Source organism: Haliotis cracherodii, unplaced genomic scaffold, assembly GCF_022045235.1.
Source record: "Haliotis cracherodii isolate W230 unplaced genomic scaffold, xgHalCrac1.p SCAF_10, whole genome shotgun sequence".
Classification (NCBI taxonomy): domain Eukaryota; kingdom Metazoa; phylum Mollusca; class Gastropoda; order Lepetellida; family Haliotidae; genus Haliotis; species Haliotis cracherodii.
Window position 1 is genome coordinate 30,723,863 of NW_027266265.1, and position 21,470 is coordinate 30,745,332.

A 21,470-nucleotide genomic window follows, 5' to 3' on the forward strand; every position below is an offset into this window, starting at 1 on the left:
TAAAAAACGTTTATTAAAGAGTCCATGATAAATAAACAACATGCTGTATCTATCTTTTTCGATTTCGAAAAGGCATATGATGCCACATAGAAGTGTGGCATTTTAGAAGATCTTCATGATTTTTGTTTAAGTGCCTCTATTTATTTCTCAGGGTTATTTTAAAGATGGAAAATTTCAAGTTCGAGTGGGTTCAACCCTGTCTGACATTTCAATGAGGATCAAGGTGTCCCGCAAGGCAGTATATTATCTGTCACGCTGTTTAGCATAACGATTAACATTTTGTATTGGGTTTTAAACGATTCAATTGATGGATAATTATTTGTGGACGATTTTTAAATTTCTTTTCATGGTATAAACTTGAATACGATTGAAAGGCAACTGCAATTGTGTTGAAATAAAATCAATAAATGGTCACTTGAAAATGGTTAAGTTTTCAAAAGCCATGACCAATTTGATTCAATTTTTTAAAATGTATTAGCCGCATAAGGACCCTGATTTAGTTTTGGATGGTGCTCCTGTCAAAGTGGTTAAAAAGTTTCATGGTAATATTTTTGACCAACACGTGACCTTTCTGCCACACATAAATAACATAAACACTAAAGGCCTGAAAGCAATGGATTTATTAAAAGTAGTTTCAAATTCAAAATGGGGAGGGGATCAGAAAACCCATATCCAACTGTACAGGGCGCTTATCCGCTCTAAACACGATTACGGCTCTATTGTCTTTGGTGGAGCATGTGCAAGAAATTTGAAAAATAATAATTCTATGCATCATCAGGGACTGAGGCTTTGCCTTGGCGCCTTTAGAATTTCTCCGATTCATAGACTGTATCTGGAGGCTGATGAACCATCGCTAAAACAACGTCAAATAAAGTTATGTTTTCATTTTCTAATGTTTTTATGTTTATTACTGTCACGGTTTTAATTGCAGGATAAGTGTTATTTTAATCCTGCTACATTTGTCACTAACTGTAAAGATGATAACTGTAGGAATGATGTAGCAAAAGTATTGCAAGTCCCCATGGTCCCTAGTATGACGCTGCGGTTGTTTTATCAGCACTGCTCCCATGATGCATGCTATATTACACTTGCATAGTCATAGCCATGGTACACGACATAGTCCGTACCACGAAATGCATATAAATACTTTACACTTTAGAGAGATAGATCGAACATTTGTTAGTTTAGATACAAGGATGAATTACCAGATCATTTTACAAGGTGAATCATTCCACTGACTACGTGTGGTTATCGGCAGATGGACTAAAACACCCATGGTGCCATCAGGTAAAAGTAATCGCGTCATTGTTTTGCACGCCGTCGTGATCTTGATGGATGTGTGCTAGTATTCGTGGCGAAACAGAAAACTGGTGATTTCCACAAAGAAAAAGTAGAAGGAGATATGTTCATAGACTGGTTGGAACATCAGCTATTGCCCATTTTTAACAACCTCAGTGTCATAGTCATGGATAACGCCAGTTAATACAACGTCCGAGAACCAGATACAGTCGCGCCAACCATGAGTAGTCTGAAGGTGACCATACAGGAATATATGACATTGTCGACTTCAGACCATCTGAAACAAAAGTTCGTGGAGAAAATTCGGCTGAATAAAAAAACCATAAAGTTCAAGACATATGTGCTGGCGGCACAACACGGTCACGTTGTTTAACCTACGCCAGTCAGACATTGTGTGCTCAACCCTGTTGAGCGTATCATGGATAACTGTACAGGATTCGTGGCAAGACACAACACAACATTCAAACTCACACATGTCAAAGCGAGGATCAATGCTGTATTTGCTGGCTATCAGCCTTGTTGAACCAGTTATCAAACCTGTGGATAATAGTACAGATTTATATACGTCATCGGCGGACATGGATGCTACCTCAAGAAATCGTCACAAATACTTCTTGATTCCAAAACCGCAACCTTCCAGTACACATCCCGTTTCATAGCTTTTAACTATTCCATCATTTATCCAAGCAAATATAATCTATCATATATATATCATATATTTGCACCTGTGAGAATGTACGGGCCGGTGTGAGGTTATCACCTCGGGACAGATGTTAGGTAATTACCTCAGGTTATAGGCCGTTTCATACATGAAGACAACACACGAATAGTTAATCATCATTATGACTGTAAAAGTACATTTTAAGGGTAACCACAGTTTCAGTTAGGATAGGATACAGCCACACCTAAACCTGGACATGATCATACCGATCCATCAAATTATCGTACAAATTTCATTGACAAGCTGTACTTACAAACTATAGAACGCATGATAAGTAAACGACTAGTTTGGTACTTAATTAGAAACCAATAATCTCATTATAATATACAATGTGGGTTCCGTAAAAACAGTAGTACTATCGATCATTTAGTATGTTTAGAATCATTTGTAAAAAATGTCATGAGAGAGAGAGAGAGAGAGATTCTTTATTTCCTCCAGATGTCATTCCGAAGATTACAATGAAAATATATTCAATTACGCGCAGTTAACACAATAAAAAAAGGCATAACATATTTACAATTCCACACAGTATATCAAATTCAGATACCTAAATGAAGACAGATATTCATTAAAAGATATATATCAAAAGATGCCTTAGTTTGTACAGATACGAGGCGAATTGTAGTATAATAGATTCCCAGGTGTGTTGATCAATATTGTGAGTAAATTTTGTTTCAGCCCCAAATAAGACTGATAACATATCCCTTTCGTCTTGCATTTCAAATCAACATATTTTTGAACGTCAAGTACGTGAGAGAAGAGAAAAACGCATTTCTTTCTGATATCATCGCTTCACAATGTAAAATAATGTGGCTGTCATAGTCGAAAGCATGCCTATTACAGAGCATGCACTCTTTCGAAAGTTTACTGCATGATAAGACTTTCCCACAAAGTTGTAAAGCAGGTCGATATTCCGGGTACAGAAAAGTTAATTGCCAAAGTCCATGGTATGTTAATTTCGTATGAATTCTCTTATAACGGGACATGCTTGCGTTATTTGATACATTTATGAGCCATGATTGTTCTTCGTATTTGCATATAGTTTCGTTAACACGATTTCTCCATTTCAATTTTGGAGGGAAAGTACCGTACGGAGTATATGTACGAAGGTAGGGACCCAGATTGTATTTATCAAGTGTTGATTTAAGTTCTCCACAGATTGTCTTTGAATTGACAGGGATTGGCAATGGACACGCAAAAAATATCTTTTGCAAAGTTATTACAGTTCAGATTGCGTAAACGACCAAGAAATAAAAGTTTGTATTTATCAATATATGCAAAAATTGTCCAAAGTACAAGTTTCGAAATAGTAGATTCTGAAGGAGATCGTGCAATGCGTGCAAAATATCTTTGCGCGCCTTCCAACAGAGCGGCATGTTGGCCCTTGATGTCATAGAGTAATTCACATCCATAAAGGCTGGTTTTGAGTCTTTACAATGACAGTTATACCCCTTATAGTCTTTACAATGACGGTTATACCCCTTGTGTTTTGCTTTGGTGATTATATGTTAGGCGCCACCTTGAGGCATATGTATGTACAATATCAAAGAATGTTTGTAAGCCTCTCGGTGATGCGCTAATAAGTGTAGTATCGTCGGCAAGCAAGACTGCAGGAATGTCCATACCATATGCACGAATGCCACTTTGTGCTTGTCTGAGGGCTGTAATGAGGTCATTTATAAAAACAAGAAAAGACCAAGCAGAGATTACTCTGCCTTGGCCAACACCTTGTTAAACCATATACATGTATCTCACCATATATGTTCACCTTGGTAGGAAATATAAGCATAACTATTTGTATAAAAATGATGTAGTAATTTCCATGTATTACCTCTAATGCCAAGTTTATGTAGTTTGTAAAATAATACATCGTGCCATATCCTATCAAATGCTTTTTCATCATCCAAGAAAGGATCTCTTTGTATGTAATACTGAATGCCTTCGATCAAAGTGAATACTGACATAATAGCTCCATGTTCTTTTCTAAAACCAAACTGTAGCATATCAGGAAAGCCTACATAGTTTGTCTTCTATTCGTTTGAGCAGTATTTTTTCAAAGAGCTTACAGAGACATGATGTGAGAGTAATACCTCTATAATTTCGAGGATCAGATTTTTCATTCTTCCCCTTATAAATTGGTATGGCATGGCCATACCAAGTCTATATCATAGGGTACATACTGTAGTTTCATCATATGATTAAAAAGTATACGTAAGGAATAAATAAGATGTTCTCCTGCATAGATAATATGTTCATTTGTAATCCTATCCGGACCTGGGATGTTTTCTAACAGTTTTATAAAAAGAGTGATAAACAAACAATATTCAGTGGGTTTTTTATTTCGAAAAAGTATATGACACTACATGAAAACACGGTATTTGAAACGATTTACATGATTTGGGATTGCAAGGTCGTTACCTCATTTTATATCCAACAGACAAACAATTTTTTAAGTCCGCTTGGACTTACCCCTGTCTGAAAGTATTCAATGATTCAAATGATGGATCACTTTCTGTGGATTTTTTAAAATATTTCAAGCCGTAGTAAATACATGAATGCTATTGAAAGGCAATTATATTCAAATAAAATCCATAAATGATCACCTGAAAATGGTTTTAAGTTTACTGAATCTAAAACAAACTGTATTCTTTTTTGTAGAAAAAAGGCCATATAAGGACCCCGATCAAACTCCCACACATTAATTACTTTAAGAAAAAACTAATTTCTGAAGGCACTTGATCTAAACTGAGGGCCAAAAGAAACGTTACCAACATTAACTGATTTGCCACTTTGAAACAAAGATGCCAACCTTACTGTGACGTCATCAGCTGCCAACAGCTTAGGACATCCGGTCAGCAGACAAACAGTGACCAGACGACTACGACAGTATGGTCTCCGGGCCTATCGCCCTTTCAAGGGCATGACCTTGACCCGTCAACATCGACGTACCAGATTGACGTGGTGCAGGCAAACTCAGCGATGGAAACAAAGGGAATGGCGGCGAGTGCTGTTTAGTGACGAGAACAGGTTCCAACCCAGCAAACCTGATGGACGGACGCGAGTTTTTCGACGACGTGGTGAACGTACGGCTCCTTGTGTCCAGGAGGTGGAACCTTACTGGGGCGGAGGTGTGATGGTCTGGGGCGGCATTTGCGGGGACGAGAAGACGGAACTTGTCAGCATCGAAGGCAATCTGACAGCACAACGCTACATTGACAATATCTCACGGCCAGTGGTTCTTCATTTCATCCAGCGTCAACAACGGACGGTGTTCCAACAAGATAACGCCACACCCCATAAAGCCCGTATTACTAGAGACTTCCTCAACGCCAACAACGTGACTGTCCTGCCGTGGCCAGCTCGATCACCAGATCTGTCACCCATAGAACATCTCTTGGACCAGCTGGGGCGTCGTCGTCGGAAACGTCAACACCCTCCCTTCACGAGACAAGCGTTGATCGTTGCCCTCCATGAGGAATTGAATCGGATACCTGCAGTCGATGTGAGGATGCTTGTCTACTCACGCTTGTCCGTACGCCCGCCCATCAAATTTCGTTTCCGGAGCATAACTCAGAAACTGTTTAATATTTTTTCATCAAACTTTGCAGGTCTGTCAAGTACATGCTGACTTGGTGCCTGGTTCCACCTCGGTTAAAAAGATTAGGGTTTGTTTAGATTTAATTATGTCATAAATTCTGCAACAGGGGCGGGGGATATAGCCACGTTAGTGGCAAACTCTTGTTTGTAATGTGTTTGTAAAATCTAAAACTGAATATGAATTGTGAATATTATTGTTTGTGTGTCATGAAAATTACGTTCAACCTTCTCTTCATATCGAGTGATTTTACCTGAGATGAGTTCCCCATGATGGAGACGTTTTCAAGTTAATACCTAATAATATATTATTTCATTAATTCTCTTGACTCTCTTACTGCAACATACGACTTAATTCGGTGATATTTGATTTAACTGTCCTGATAAATATGCAGTAACGTCATCGATTATTGTTTAATGTTAATAGCATAACTGATAAAAGTGGAAATATTTTCAGTAATTTGGAAACATAGCATTGAGTACCGCTATGAAAAGAAGTTTTCTGGAAAAGGCGTCATAGAAATATAACTGCTACGTTGAAACGTGCTTGTAGGATTCTTTATAATATTATACAACTTATTCCGCGAATTTATATCGCAGTGTAGAGATATGTTACAGTGCAGATGACACTTCACCCTTATTTGTCCGATAATTATTGTAGTGCAGTTGTACAAAAAGGATGGGAAAAATAATAGAAATATTTTTTTCTGAACAAGAGACCCACTCTACACGAAACCTCATACCTGGGCATATAGGCAATATTTATATAGTTGCCATGATTATCACATGTACATGTGACTGTTAGCAGTCACAGCGGTACCGTAGGACAAAGCCTGAAATATCCCAAAACACAAAAAATACATGTGTTAAATACTGACATGCCACATTAATAATGTATATAAGTGGAGCGGACAAACAGAGAAAATGTGAATTTAATGATAAAAGCTAGGAACTTTGCACATTTATAGACTGATGCCTGGGGAACATTTTCAGACATGGAGGCACTCAAACTAATTTCATTTTGCGCATGCGCAGTAGATAAAATATTGTTTTGCCTTTCCTGGTTACTGTTTTAGCTTTGTAACTATCAAACATGCTGATCAACATACTGGTTCAATGTGATGAAAATAAAACAGTTTTTTTTTAAGTAAATACTGATCTACATACTGGTTAAATGTCAGGGTCATTTTTATGAAAACTGGCCCTCGCATCAACAAAGTCCTGTGTATTTAAGTCAGGACTATTTGCACTTGAATCGGTATTTACAACCCATTCTGCAGTCACAAGAGACCAACATATGACACGATTTTAATGCGTGGTATAGTGTCGTCCAGCGGGGAACACACTGACAACTTTCCTCCTGTATCCAGCCCCAACCAGTTGGAGATGGGGGTACAGGTTGTGGATGAAGTGACTGATCCCTTATATGACCTGCCTGGTGAGCTGCCCTTTTGACATGCTGTACAAGAGTTGCATGCGTTGGATGGCATGAATTGAGTTCATCACTATGATGAAGCTTCTCAATGATGTTCATAACATCATCTGTGTTGCTGCCAGGTGCACAAATTTCACATTTATACTTGCAGAAATGGTAATAGGGAAAATGTGCATTTTCAGTATGACATACTGTGAGAATATTTCAGTCAAGTGAACTAAAAAATACAGAAATACAAGTATATACGTTATCTCAGTCATGCAAGTCTGAATAGTAGAATTCAACTGTTGGAGTAACCATTTACAAACGGATCTGCATCTTAAAAGAGGGAGGCGGTCAGGTAGTCTAGTGGTAAAAAAACGTTCACATGACACGCCGAAGACCCGGGTTCGGTTCCAGACATGGGTACAGTGTGTGAAGCCCATTTCTGGTGCCCCCGCCGTGATATTGTTGGAATATTGCTGAAAGCGGCGTAAAACCATTCTCACTCCCTTAAAAGAGGACTATACTTTCACGCAAAAAATGGCATCCAGACATACCTAAGCCATCGAGCGTAACATGGATATACCTGACTCATAATAAACAACATGGATCTTCGGATATCCGAAAGTTATACATTTCAAATTTCTATAATAAGCCCACATCTTTGAGGATCATCTCGTGTTCCTACTCCTACTGTTTGAAACACTTTGAGAAGTATTGGGAATCAGACTTGCATGACCCTGTTGAGTGAGTGAGTTAAAATTTAACGTCACATCGGCATTATTTCAGCCCTGTTGAGGGAGACATTTGCTTGCGTTTCTTAAATATATTCATGGCTGGCAACAGTGTTAAATGTTTAGCGTGTCTTGCCAGGTGTCCTGGTGATGACATGGACCTTAGTATATAAACAACAGCTTTTGAAAGGTATAGTTTATGAAAAAGGTATAATTTGTGAAATTTCCCAAACATATACATAAGAATTATCAATGGTAAGTTGCAGGTTCCACTGTATGCAATAAACGTCTTAGCAAAAACAATATGAACAAATATGAACCGCAAAAAAATTCCGACATAAATTCCAGCAGCTATAAGTTGTTGCCAATAATTTTGTTTTTCATCTGAAACAATACTATCAAGAACACTATATGGATCTTCAAAACAATTAAAAGGTGAACGGTCGAAGTCAATTGCTGCACCGTCACAAAAATGATCGAGAAACACTTTAGAATCAAATGTAAGTCAGTACTTCTATGTCGATCGTCGGTTGAAAAGAAACAGGATGTTTTCTTTAATAGTGTATCTTGATGTCGTCTCCACTCCATAGCGTAGCCTGAATTCTTCCCACTTCCTGTTTGGCGTTGTGGCTTTTTTCACACGCTGAAATGCAAATACACCGCAATGAAAATGCACTTCAAAATTGTCGTTTGCCCCTTGTATATCAAATTGCCAGATCAATAACTATTAACTGCAAAGTGCATATAATGTTATGACAGCATTGACGTGAAGCGGCCTCACTTCAACAAACAAGGGATCGTTCTATATCAACCGGTCGATTGTGATTATACAGCTGACAGTGATTATAACTGACTTAAAGTCGTACACGTTGTTGATTTGAGAAACTAGAATTTAAAGACATTTATTTGCCATCCGTTCCGTCACTTTCCTGGTAAAAATGAACACCAAACAACCTAGGTCGCAAGAGACGACTTCATGGCCCGTGCTGTCAGTATCGGTGTTGATCGTTGCTCATAATATAAATCATTGGTTTGTCTTAGTCGACCATTTACAGGCATATAGTTTGAATGAGTGCAGTTATGAGCAAGGAACAAAACAAGCTTGTTGTTTTTCGTTTGACACAGTTTTTTATAACATATGAAACACAATGTCAACGTTGATGCTCGAAAAGGCATTTTGCCTTGCCATGTTTCAGAATGCAATAAATGACTGGATTCAAATAAGTTTATTCGTAAGTGTAATGAAGTAGGGAAATATACAAAGTACAAACCTGAGCAAAGGACCCCCTTTCTTTCAGGATCTGTATTACCATCGTTATTGGAATAGGTACAACTGGTGCAAGGGCGACACACCAACCAATCGTAACAGCGACGGGCGTGTATTCATAACTCCCGTAAGATGGTGGTTCGTAAGAAGCGAGTGTTAGAAACATGGCCACCTACAAAAAGAACATATATATATATATATATATATATATATATGTTTTATAAGACATCCAGGCGTCATATGTATTCTAAATTCAAACTGTCTAGATTTGAATGTTAAAATGCGAATGGTCATGATGATATTGACTTTTTTCGCCAACACTCGTTGAAGAATGTCATTTAATATGCTTTAAAGTTATATGTGTACTTACTAGTTACATGCTTAGCTTATACTTTAAAGGATATTTTTTAAAATAACATCACATGTCTGGTAGCAAGAATATGTGTCTTTAGTTAACAAGTGTCTCTAAATACTTCCATTAAAATGAAACATCACTTTATTTGTTCCCGAAGCACCAGCATCAACATGCATTGGAGATTGTATTGGGATTGGTGTAGTAATCATACTCAACCGTTAGAATAACAGGAACAAAGATGAAGCACAGCAGTTTAAAGACAATTGGCAGCTGTTTTCCAATCATAGCCTCCACATCAACAGCAAAACGCTTCATACCTAGTAAACAGATTCACAAGAAATAAAACGCTTTATTTGATTCAGCAAATATTCGTGAATGATTCTAAATCGAGAAAGAAATATTTAAGATGTGCCTTTTTCACAAAGTAAAGCAATGTTCTTTCTGTGTTTATGTGGTTGTATATATTGTTCAGTGCTGGTTTGCTGATTGGTTAAGATTATTTACCGACTCACGGGACCAAACGCATATCAAACAAACACTGATATGGTAGGAAATGCTTGTTATGACCAGATTTGGGTATATGTCCCGATATGAACTAACTTTTGGCTAAATTTTCAAGGGTTTGAAATATGAACATTCCCTTAGATGAGGAAAGATTTGTACATTTTCAAATGTTTACATGCCTTAGAATGGTATGTATCATTCCGGATATCAACTGTGTTCATAAACTAGTTTTTATATGCTTGTATTACCGGTACTAAAAAGACTGGGTTCACATTAGGTCACCAATGAAACCACGTCGATTCACTCGGTTACCATTGTGTTGAAAAACGAACACATTTCTTTTACGTTTTTGTTGTTGTTGTATCTTTACCTATGACCAGCAAAATCTCTGCACTTGTAAAGAAAACAGACGTAATCAATCTTCTTTTCAAATGTAATAAAAATGTAATAATCATTACATTTGTATTTTGTCTTAACAAAATCAGTAAATGCGCTATCGTGTGATTTCTGATCCATCATTGATTGTCTGGCAGAACAAACGAACCCTTTTTGCCAACACATGGTGTCATTACCGGTTTTAAGTGATCCATTCATATATCAAGACAGGTTATTCTCTGGTGTTGACATTTAATGTTTAGATAAATGTTAATGAGAGAGTGAGAGACCAGGGCACTAGCTAATGTTTTCGCAAAATTTACTCAAATGTTGTCATTTACATTGAGTATTGATAGTTTTGTTGGGTTTTCCATATATTCTTATAGTGAAAGGTTGGGTAGTACTAGCAGCAGTGAAGGTGGCTATAGCAACTAGAATTTCAAGACATTTCAGTGTAACGATGTATTGAACACATATGATGTGACAATAGTTTTTGTCTTTGTTTTCCTCGTTCTGCATGGAAACGATTTTATTATATATACTACCGTTCCAAGAGTGTATATTTTGGGGTGACAACATGCGGAAAAGCACATGCTCCTGCTATCAATATTCTTTCCACACATTACCCTTCAGATTTACATTAACTGTACAATGCGTCCTATCACATTCAAATCTAGTGTACTGGAATTCTTGAATTCTATAGTTCAATATATATTAATGAGTGGTGATTTGGGGTGTCGCGAAGAAGCAACAGTGACTTAAAGACATACGGAAAATGTGATGATCCACAATATCTATGTCCAAAACACTTATGCCACAAGAGTTTGTAAAGTCTCTGCAAAGTCATTAAACAGTGCATGCCACAACGCGTCGCCGCATCGATGGCGTCAAGCTTCAGATAACGTTCACGGGAATCCGTTGCCATGCATAAAGACGCGATCGCTCCATGTTATGATCGTTTACTGGTCGCCTTCTTAATTGTCTGTCCAGATAATCCAACAAAGATTCGATAGGGTTCATGGCAAAACATGAATGTGTATGTTGTTGTATATCGTGTGGCAGTTGTTGAAGTCATAGCAGCAGAACAAGGTTGCCTCGGATGAAAATCATTCTTGTTTTCAATTTCCCACAGATTCCCCCAAAGACCATAACACTACCTCCTTCATTCGCTTGAACTTCATGGACACAGTTCAGCGCTATATGCGTTCCCTTTGATGTTTGTATACACTTGCCAACGGTGTACCCTCTTGGCTCATATCAATCTTTCACGTCGGCGTTTGTGCGTTGACGTCACTCCGCGGTAGGTTGGACGTCCTCGGATACCATGTTCCCCAATCGTCTGGGCATTGTCTGTCGACTGACACGATTTCCAAGTGACGTCGATGCAGATGTCCTCGTGAGGAGGAAGCAGTTTAAAAGATGGATAACGCGCAAGAGGTTACACGCAAGTGGTCTTCCATGTACAGGCCTGTCAATCTGCCCTGTTCCATCAAAGATCATCAACCTGGTAATGGTAGCACGGTTACAACCGAACGTTCTTACAATGTGGCCATGCTAATTACCAAGAGGAAATACATGAAAACAGTGACCATACTTAGTATAATTTACAAAGCGCTGTAGTATATGTCATTTTGTTTCGCCACCTGTATGATACGCGCATGTGCACATTTGGTGGCCAAATAATACGTACATTTCAAACATTGGCCATAAGGACCTCTTTCCTAACATGCATTACTTGGGAAATACAGTCTCTTTGTGAGGTGTATGAAGGTGAACATTTACCACAACAGCTACAGTACGGTGTAGCCTAATTATCCAATTATTTTACATTTGTATTTCAACTTACCGTAGCACCAACCGACAATAATGCATTCCAGAGTACCGATTACAAATAAAGCAACGGCAGCCACATACCAATCTAACAGCTGGTACATGTACATTCCAGCCTGAAACAAAAATGAATGCACATGCTTATGGCAAAAAGATTGGTGGCGAATGTCTTCAGGGCATTTGTCATAATGGAATGGATATATAATAGCGTGCGTAATCGATGATGGACAGTAGTCTCGCCTTTGATGAACGTCGATGACGTCAAGTAGCGTCACCAATTTGTCACAAAGCTTCTACCATGCAGAGAAAATGTCACGACATCAATGCGAAAAAATCGATATATTTATCAATGTTTACAGTGCCATAGTTCCTAATGAAGCCGTGGAGGTAATGTAATATTGAACGACATTGCAAGTCGACCTAATTGATCTGAGCGGTCAACGTACACTTGAAATGGCTGCCACTTTGTCTCGACTGTGTATGTTAATCTAAGGGGAACAACTCTTGATATCATTTTTAATTTAGCAAAAATTAGTGGCCGACTTAAACAATCCCGTGTTGTCACTACTGAAACCGTACTTCCTTTCTTGTGAAATCGTATATAGTTTAAACTGTATTTGTAAACTGTCAATATAAATGCAAATACTGAATTACATTGTACTGTTGATGAGACTTCAAAGATATGAATTGCCCTTGATTCCCAATGTAGAAGGACCCGTGAAGATCCGGGGTAAAATAGGTTTTCAGCAACCCATGCTTGCAGTACTAGGCGACTATGCTTGTCGTAAGAGGCGACCAACTGGATCGGGTGGTCAGGCTCCCTGACTTGGTTGATGCATGGCATCGTATCCCAATTGCGTGGATCAATGCTCATGGTGTCAATCACCAGATTGTCTGGTCCAGACTCAGTTATTTACAGACCGCCGTCATATAGCTGGAATACTTTTGAGTGCCGAGTTAAACAACCAACCAACCAACCCAATGTAGAAGCATACAAATTGGATATGTTGAGGTTGTTTATGCTATTGTACAGGAATATGGTATTTAGTTCCTTAAATATCCCTCCGCTTAAATTCGGCTACAACATGTACAGTTCTTATCATGTACTTGCATTGTATGGACTCTGTTGGGATTCCGCGTTAGAAAACGTCTCCGCGCTACCTATGCTTATCATAATGGGTGACCAGATAGAGTTGTCAGTTCGACTCAATTATTTCCACATTTCCACTCCGCTTTCAACAAGAAACAAGCAAACATGAGATCACTCTCATTAATGGTGTAGATATTGACACAGAAATGCAAAAACGTAACCGGTGTGCTGTTGAAATAGCCAGTGACAATATACACAAATTCAAAGGAAATTCCCATTTACTATTCCTAAGTAACTGCTTAAATTAGGATTGGGTGGTCAGGCTTTGTGACACAACTCATTGAGTGTCCAGGCCGCCTTCATATCAATGAACTATTGTTGAGTGTCGTGTAAAACAACAAACGAACCGCTTGTGTAACAAAACAACACAATACTCACACTAGTTGTGAAAATGAGACCAAGAAGGAAAACAACGCTCATCAAAACAGCAGCCATAATGGTCTGGAGGTGTTTGGTGTGAAAACGCCTTGGCAGAATATCTTCTATACACCCAAGAGCTGCTTCTATGTTGCCGAACTGTTCAAACAGAACTTTACTGAGTTGTTCATCATATGTTTATTCAACAGTGTAGTTATTATCGTGTCTCTGAATGGCATTTAGAAGTGCTGCTTACACATATGTGATGTCAACTTCTATATTTAGAGGAACACAACGTATCGGTGTGTATTCGTATTCCATTAATCACCTGTTTTCTGGATTCGCTTTTATTGTTTAATAGGTTTGTAAGCACCATACCCGTGCAGGTACATGTAGGTATCACATTAAAAAGATGCATATGAATTTGAAATCACCATTGAATCGACCCCCATCATCAGAACTACCAAGAAGAACAGCACGGACCACAGCTGGGAGAACGGGAGTAGGGACACTGCCTCTGGATACACAATAAACCCAATGCCCGGACCTGTGAAAGTGCAAATACACATTCATTAATCCTTTTGTAAGAGGAACAGTAATGCAGATACATATAAATTGTCATAATGAATAAACACTTAAACGGCAACGCATATATGTTTATTGTCGCATAAATTATGTTTACCCCATTAATGTTTAGACAGTGATATGAGACCATGAAACATTTTTTACTAACCATAGAAAAATGGATAGTCAAGATTTGCAAGAAAGTACAACTTATGAGTCATATTGTACTTTCGGGATATGTTCATATTTGAATATTTAAACGTGCGTGAACATGTATTTCATCGTTTGAATGGCATGTGGATTGTCTGGTCCAGACTCGAATATTTACAGACCGCCGTCATATAGCTGACATATTGCTGAGTGCGGCGTTAAACAACAAACCAACCAACCAAACCAGTGATCATGACATTGTACTATTGATTAAGATGACTTGCCTGAAGTAATGACCTCAGTTACAGGTTGTCCGAGATCATGAGCCAAGAAACCCACCGTTGCAAACACCACAAACCCAGCAAAAACACTTGTCAACTCGCCTAAAAGAGTGACTAGGATTGCATCTCTGCAAACGAGAAAAATCCAAGTGTAGATACAATCATCTGTCAGACTGGAAGGGATAAAATTACACCCGAACATATATTTGGTTAAAGGTTGGGAAGAAAAATATTTAATTTAATTCAAATTTAATTTGGATTTGATGCGTAATGTTCGCCTGTCTGTTAAGCATACAATATTTTGAACCTTGGTCAGAGAAACGTAAGGCTTTCACAATTGCCAAATGAACAGCGATTGGGCTACCTTGCTACGTTGTTGTGGGGAGTGTTGTGGCTTGACATGGCAGTAATAGTTCCCCAAGCAGGACCCACTGAGAAGAACACCTGAAGAATTGCTTCTAGCCACACCTGAGAAAAATATAACTAGATAATTTTTTTGATAATATCAGTATGTGATTGTTTTGTTGATATTAACATTGTTGTACTGGTGTCATATATTTTCAAATAATGACTGACAAATAGCACGATATTATTGTGTTTCAATATAACTGTCGGGAAGAAAATACTTTTTGAATGAAGATTAATAAAATAAAGAAAATGAGAAGCGAGGTTCCAGACATATATCTGCTTTTAAAACGTTTATTGTTCATGACGATTCAAATTACTTGTTGGCCTGTTTAGACAATAAGTTGTTTCTATGGTCTTAACAAGAAATTCACATGAGCTCAAACGATATTTTAATATATTTTAAAAAACGTAATATTGACCTGTGAGTGTTGAAGACGGCTAAAATCAGGATTGACATAGTACATAATCCCGTTCATAGAACCCGGCATCATGCACGCCCTGACCAGCAGTACCGTCAACAGTATGTATGGCATCAACGCCGTCACATACACTACCTGTGGTAACATACGCATTCATATTAAGTTCACTTAATGACTTTGGTTTACCATTGCTTTAAACAGTATATATTCTACTCACATCACCTCCACTTTAGGAGGAAGTCACGGCATGATGCAGGTCTTTGACGTTTATCACTTCGGTGAAACAAACGATCACTGGTATGGTGCCGACCTAAATAGATAATCAAGGCCAATCTGGGATTCCAACCCACGATCGTAGGTTTCTAGCACACGACTTACGGCGACATAGACGGGCCAACCGTGTCCTCCGTCATGTTATGGTGTAGTCTATGGGTCAAAAAATACAAAGTCGAAAAAAAGGACAAAAGTACGCAATTAAGATCATATTTTACGAAGAAAGAACTAAATGTTACAACTAAAGGTCAAAATACAAAACAAACAGACGAGGGTTAAACATAAAAAGTTGAAATAAATGTCAAAAGTACGCAATATTAATAGTCAAATGTTACGAAAAGACGTCATAAGAAAAGAAAGAACAACGTCAGTAAGCACGAAAGGACGTTGACCATAAAGAACGTCAGTGAGCACGAAAGGGCGTTGACAATAAAGAACGCCAGATGGCGCTGCAATTGGACATACTGAATTTTATATTAAATCCAGAGAAATAGTGGATATAAAGCAGCAACTATAGTTTATATAGTAGAGATTCCATTTAAACGCCACATGAATTTGAATTTCTAAATTATTTATTTTATGGGCTGATATTGCTAAAATGTTAATATTGTAACGAATGAACATTACTTTGCCAAGAGACTTGATTCCTTTTACGATACTAAGAAAAAGGAGCAGGCATGTGAGACCCCAGCATATGAAGAGATGGAGCTGGACAGTGCCGAGGTCATCTATCCCTGAAGAAATGCCCAGCACTTTGTACCTGAAACAAATAATCAAGCTCAGCCAGATGAGAAACGGTATTGGAATATTATATCATAAGAAATAAAGTAATATATGTTAACTTACTGCCAGAATTCCTCTGTTGCCGTATGACCCAATACGCTGGCTAATTCAGTGGAAACGTTGGTCTCACTAGAAGCGTTCATTTGTACAAAATATTTTGTTTTGTTGAATCTTGATTCATCTATAACTGTTGAATTATTGATGATACGTGTTGAATCACCAACAGCCACACATCGTTGTGTGTTCCATGAGTTGTCACATGTTGTCCAGGGCAGGACGGTGGAGAAGGAGCTGTATATGTAGTAGAGGGCCCAGGCAAACATCATACTGTAGTACGGCACAATGATGAAACTGATAATCAGGATGCCAAAACCAATACCTGGAAGAAAAACGAAGTGAGGTGAATGGGGTTTAACGCCACGTACCAGCTTATTCTACTTATAATTGAAACACAGACCTTCCACGCCCTTGACAGACCCTATATCCACACGGGGATGTGGTCGGGAGGAAAATGACGTAACTACATCATAATCTATACGTTGGGTAAAACGTTCCTTTCAATATTGATGCTCGCCTCACAAAATGCCAATTAATTCCTGTTATCAATCCTTGAACAAGTGAACTATATCTCCGACAAGGGTTGTCAATTAAATGGAAGGTAAATTACATTGATTCCTCTACCGCGCATCAAGTTTGGGGCAGGATTTCTTTTTCAACAGTCTGAAGCATAATTATTTATTTCAAGAATGTTTCTTCTCCCGAATACAAATGGTCGGTCCAATAATCAAGAGATTAACAGATTGTGTTTATCAATGTAGAAATATGCTATCTCATTAACTTAAACTTTGAAAAGAAAGTTTAGTTAAATGCTAAAATATCTTGGAAAATTTGTCCCCATTGCACACTAAGTAAAATAACATCGATCAAGGGCCAGAACTTTGTATACAAATAATTCGAACTCAGTCTTGACAAGTATCTCTTAGATAAGTATGCAAAGTTTCATCAGAGTAACATCAGTTACTGTAGTTTCTCTGAAAACTTGTCCCCATTGCATACACTATGCACTTAGAAGAAAAGCACGGAGCAAGGGCCATAACTCTCTCAGGAGAAAAACGAACAAGTATCTCTTAAATACATGTAAACTTGCAAAGTTTCATTCATGTAAGATAAGTAGTTTCCCCATTTCAGGCAGAATGCGTTAAGTTGCAAACCACGGAGCAAGAGCCATAACTCTGTAAAACAATAATTGACGGGACCAATTTTCGAACTCAGTCTCGACAAGTATCTCTTAGATAAACATGCAAACATTCATTTATGCAACTTCAGTAGTTCCTGGGAAAACTTGTCCCTACTTCACACAATATGCATTAAGATGAAAAATACAGATCAAGGGCCAGCACTCTGTAAACAATGAATTTACGACACTAATCTTTAAACATTTAAGGTCATGATCAGTAAAATTTTATTTTTCTGACTTACATATTCCTTATAGAAAATTTGTCTCCTTTGAGAAGCGGACTTCCAATACTACGACCATATAATAGTCGCAATTTCGCTGGTTGAGACAAGATTTTCTATGGCGTTGGCGTTTTGTATTTGTGAAACCTGACGCCAGGTGTCAATGATAATGCTGCCAATATCTAAGACTATTGCCAGTGTTCATTATTACTTAAACTTCAGGGGTAGCCAACTGACTACATGTCAATCTGAATCCCTATTCTTTCATGGATATTTCACAATGAATCGTATCATTGCAATATTGTGTGCTTTATGTATATTGACATATATGTATGTCTTCCTGGAAGACGTTGCGTTTTCTCACGTACCTTTCATCAGAGGACACAGCCCCCACACGCCGATAGGACCTTTACGGGAAAACTGACCAAGGGCAGCCTCCAAGAAGAAGAGAGGTATAGCAACTATAACCGTGAAGATCATGTGGGGAATCAGAAACGCACCTGTAATAACGACAATGGGAGAAATAACATGTCAGTAATAACCCAAAACCTTTTCCATTGCCGGACATTGCCAAAAAGTACCAACTTGAATCATTATGCAGAGGAAAGGCATGTTCATTTTAGACAAGCCACGAAATAAATCCAAATGAGTAATGCGAGCTTATCTTCTTCGTGTACAATTATGTACAATCACTTCTCCAAATGCCCCCTGCACATAGCACATATCATCAATACACTTTTCCCGTAAGAGGCGACTTACCGGATCGGATGGACAGGCTCGCTAATTTGTTTGGGATCGATGGGCATGACGTCAATCACGGGATTGTCCGGTCAAGACTCGATTGTTTTACGGACCGCCGTCATATGGCTTTGAATATTGCTGAGTGCGGCGTTAAACAAGAAGCAAACAAACAAAATACACTTTTGCTGTATGTATGTATTCACAATGTAATAGGAAGTGAAGTTAGTATGGTTTTACGCCGCTTTTAGCACTATTCCAGCAATATCACGGCGGGGGACACCAGAAATAGGCTTCACACATTGTACCCATGTCAGGAATCGAACCCGGGTCTTCGGCGTGACGAGCGAACGCTTTAACCACTAGGCCACCCGACCGCCCCAATGTAATAGGAGGTTTAATATAAAGCACAACAGAGATTCTGTCACGATGTCATATTAATTGAAGCAGTGCATACATTGAGACCTATCATATTATTGCTACTGCCAGACGGTATAAGTTAAAAGTTGAGACGGGCTACAGAGCGTGCTGCTCTATTTCTTTTATTGTGTTTTTTAGTTTAACGCCGCACGTAGCACGTATTTCCAGTTATATGATGGCGGTCAGTTACAATTGGTTATGTTCATCATAAGCGTCGATCTACACAAATGGGATACGATGAAATGCATCAACTAAGACAACGAGTCGGCCACCAGATCCTGTCAAACAAATAGCTTTAGTTATGTACATTATAGATTCGAGGGTGTTGGTCAGTGGATCTCTTGAAATAGGACGCAAGGAGGCCGTCAAGTAGACACAATAATTATTTATATCTTCCTACTTTGCATTAAACTATTATGTATTATGGTGCGTGATAATAAGAAAATAAAAGAAATTAATTTAGGAAATATATATTATACATTGGCTCAAGTCAATGAAAAACTACAAGGACAACATACATGATGAACATGTTTGAAGAACATTGAATATATTTATTGTTGTAGAAAGTTAATACTTTCATTTACCATAGTGAATCCAGTTCATACATATTGCACGTGCAAATATCACTTCGCGCGCACCAGTGTATTGTTTACGTCATATGGAAGGCATTCAAATCTTATTGCGACGTAATGTCGAATTGCCGTCACTCTAATTACGACGCCATAACTGTAGATTGGTGAGTTCATTCGAAAATAGTAGTTTTCTAAGGCGGACGTGATCAATACATTTTCTGAAGAGGAGCTTAAAGGGAATAAGAAGTAATGGTAATAAAAAAATCATTACACATCCATGTGTCGTAATCCCAATTGCGTGGATCGATGCTCGTGATGACTATCACTGGATTGCCTGGTCCAGACTCGATTATTAATAGACCGCCGTCATAAAGCTGAAATATTGCTGAGTGCGGGGTTAAACAACATACAAATGAACAAACAAACAAACATAGTTCATAGAGATTATTATTCAAGCTTGTGTGTCACTGATTTTAAGAAATGAGTGTCTCATCATGAATTCTTCGATCCACGCAATTGGAATACGATGACATGCATCAACCAAGCCAGCAGGCCTGACCACCCAAGTCTCTATGTACAATATATATTTACTTATAAACTGAACATGCCTTTTCCTTATTTAGTTATACTTCTGTTGTAGAATGTCTGTATTCATTAAACATGTAATTTACAGTGGTATTCAATTTACAGCATACAACGTATTAGGCGAAGTTCATGTTCGGAGTACAATGAACAGTTAATGTCAAGGCTAAGAAGGAGGTCATAACGTTTAATGACTGTGTTGTTCTCGTGTCTGTGGATACAGCTATATTTGAAACTAATGACCGCCATTGCTGACATCTGTCTGATACTGAAGCACAATGTAAATACTCACCTCCTCCATTCCGTTGACATACATAGGGAAATCTCCACAAATTGCCAAGTCCTACAGAATATCCAAGCAGAGCAATGACACACTGGAACTTGTTGGACCATTGGGCTTTCTTGGCAACATTTCCTTCAAAGTCCACATCAAATTCATCTCTTCGAAAGTCATTTTCTGTCTGCTCCTCGGTTGTCATTTTTCTGTGTCGGGGAATGCGTCTTTGGTGTGTCCTGCCTGTTTAACTGCTTCTGATGTACTCTGTGTGCGCTGTTAAGTTGGAAAACGAGAATGTTTTAATAGCACCGCATATGATTGCATTGTGATAGTACTTAAACATTCACACGCAGTTTTTTATACCTCAAATGGACATACCGGCAGCGGCATACTCTGGTCAGATTTGCGAAAAGCTGGCGTGTTGACAATTTCGTGATGGCGATTGATAATCCTATATAATGATTTGTAGCATTAGCAAGCCTATACATTAGACACATTTGACCTTCCGCATTAGTATATGTTCACTTAAATGAACCAAAATATGCTTTCGATGACAGTATATTGTGCCAATGATAAGACGAATGCAAAGGGTCTCCTATTCACGATTTCCCGCCACGTGATGAGGATGAATTTTTCCGAGAGTAATGTAACATCACGCTCACCTACATGCGGCTGCATGTATTAAATATAAATATATGTAATGTGAATAGTCAATATAAACTTGTCACACAGACTGAATGTGATATCACCTGTAACTGAATATTTATATTTTATCACACAATCTGCAGACAGATGTTGCGTTATCGCTTGTCTTTTTGAGTCATTATTAAATTAAAACATTATATAGTTTATCGGTTAGACTTATAGGTTTTACTTAAACTTTGACTCTTGAACTTCAGTTTTCACTTTCCCCGATACGAGAACAAGTTCCAGTGGAAGAGA

At 38.2% G+C, this 21,470-nt stretch overlaps 1 protein-coding gene across 1 annotated transcript; it reads right to left on the reverse strand.

The window, feature by feature from the left end:
* Positions 1–8,279: 8,279 nt before the first annotated feature.
* On the reverse strand, positions 8,280–20,730 carry LOC139453711 (sodium- and chloride-dependent betaine transporter-like). The gene is made up of 13 exons (XM_071235186.1): positions 20,544–20,730; positions 18,308–18,439; positions 16,545–16,860; positions 16,326–16,458; positions 15,426–15,560; positions 14,963–15,066; positions 14,602–14,726; positions 14,038–14,150; positions 13,625–13,762; positions 12,113–12,212; positions 9,604–9,704; positions 9,037–9,204; positions 8,280–8,408 (listed from the first exon to the last, which is right to left on the reverse strand). The coding sequence occupies exons 1-13, from the start codon at positions 20,728–20,730 to the stop codon at positions 8,280–8,282; spliced, it is 1,881 nt and encodes a 626-aa protein (XP_071091287.1).
* Positions 20,731–21,470: the final 740 nt, after the last annotated feature.

Coding starts and splice junctions, on each gene's coding strand:
- LOC139453711 (XM_071235186.1), bottom strand. CDS start 20,730: ATGACAACCGAGGAGCAGACAGAAAATGACTTTCGAAGAGATGAATTT. Junction 12,213..13,624: donor GTCTCATTTTCACAACTAGT/GTGAGTATTGTG, acceptor TTTTTGTTTCAG/GCTGGAATGTACATGTACCA. Junction 9,205..9,603: donor TTGTTCCTGTTATTCTAACG/GTTGAGTATGAT, acceptor TTCTTTTTGTAG/GTGGCCATGTTTCTAACACT.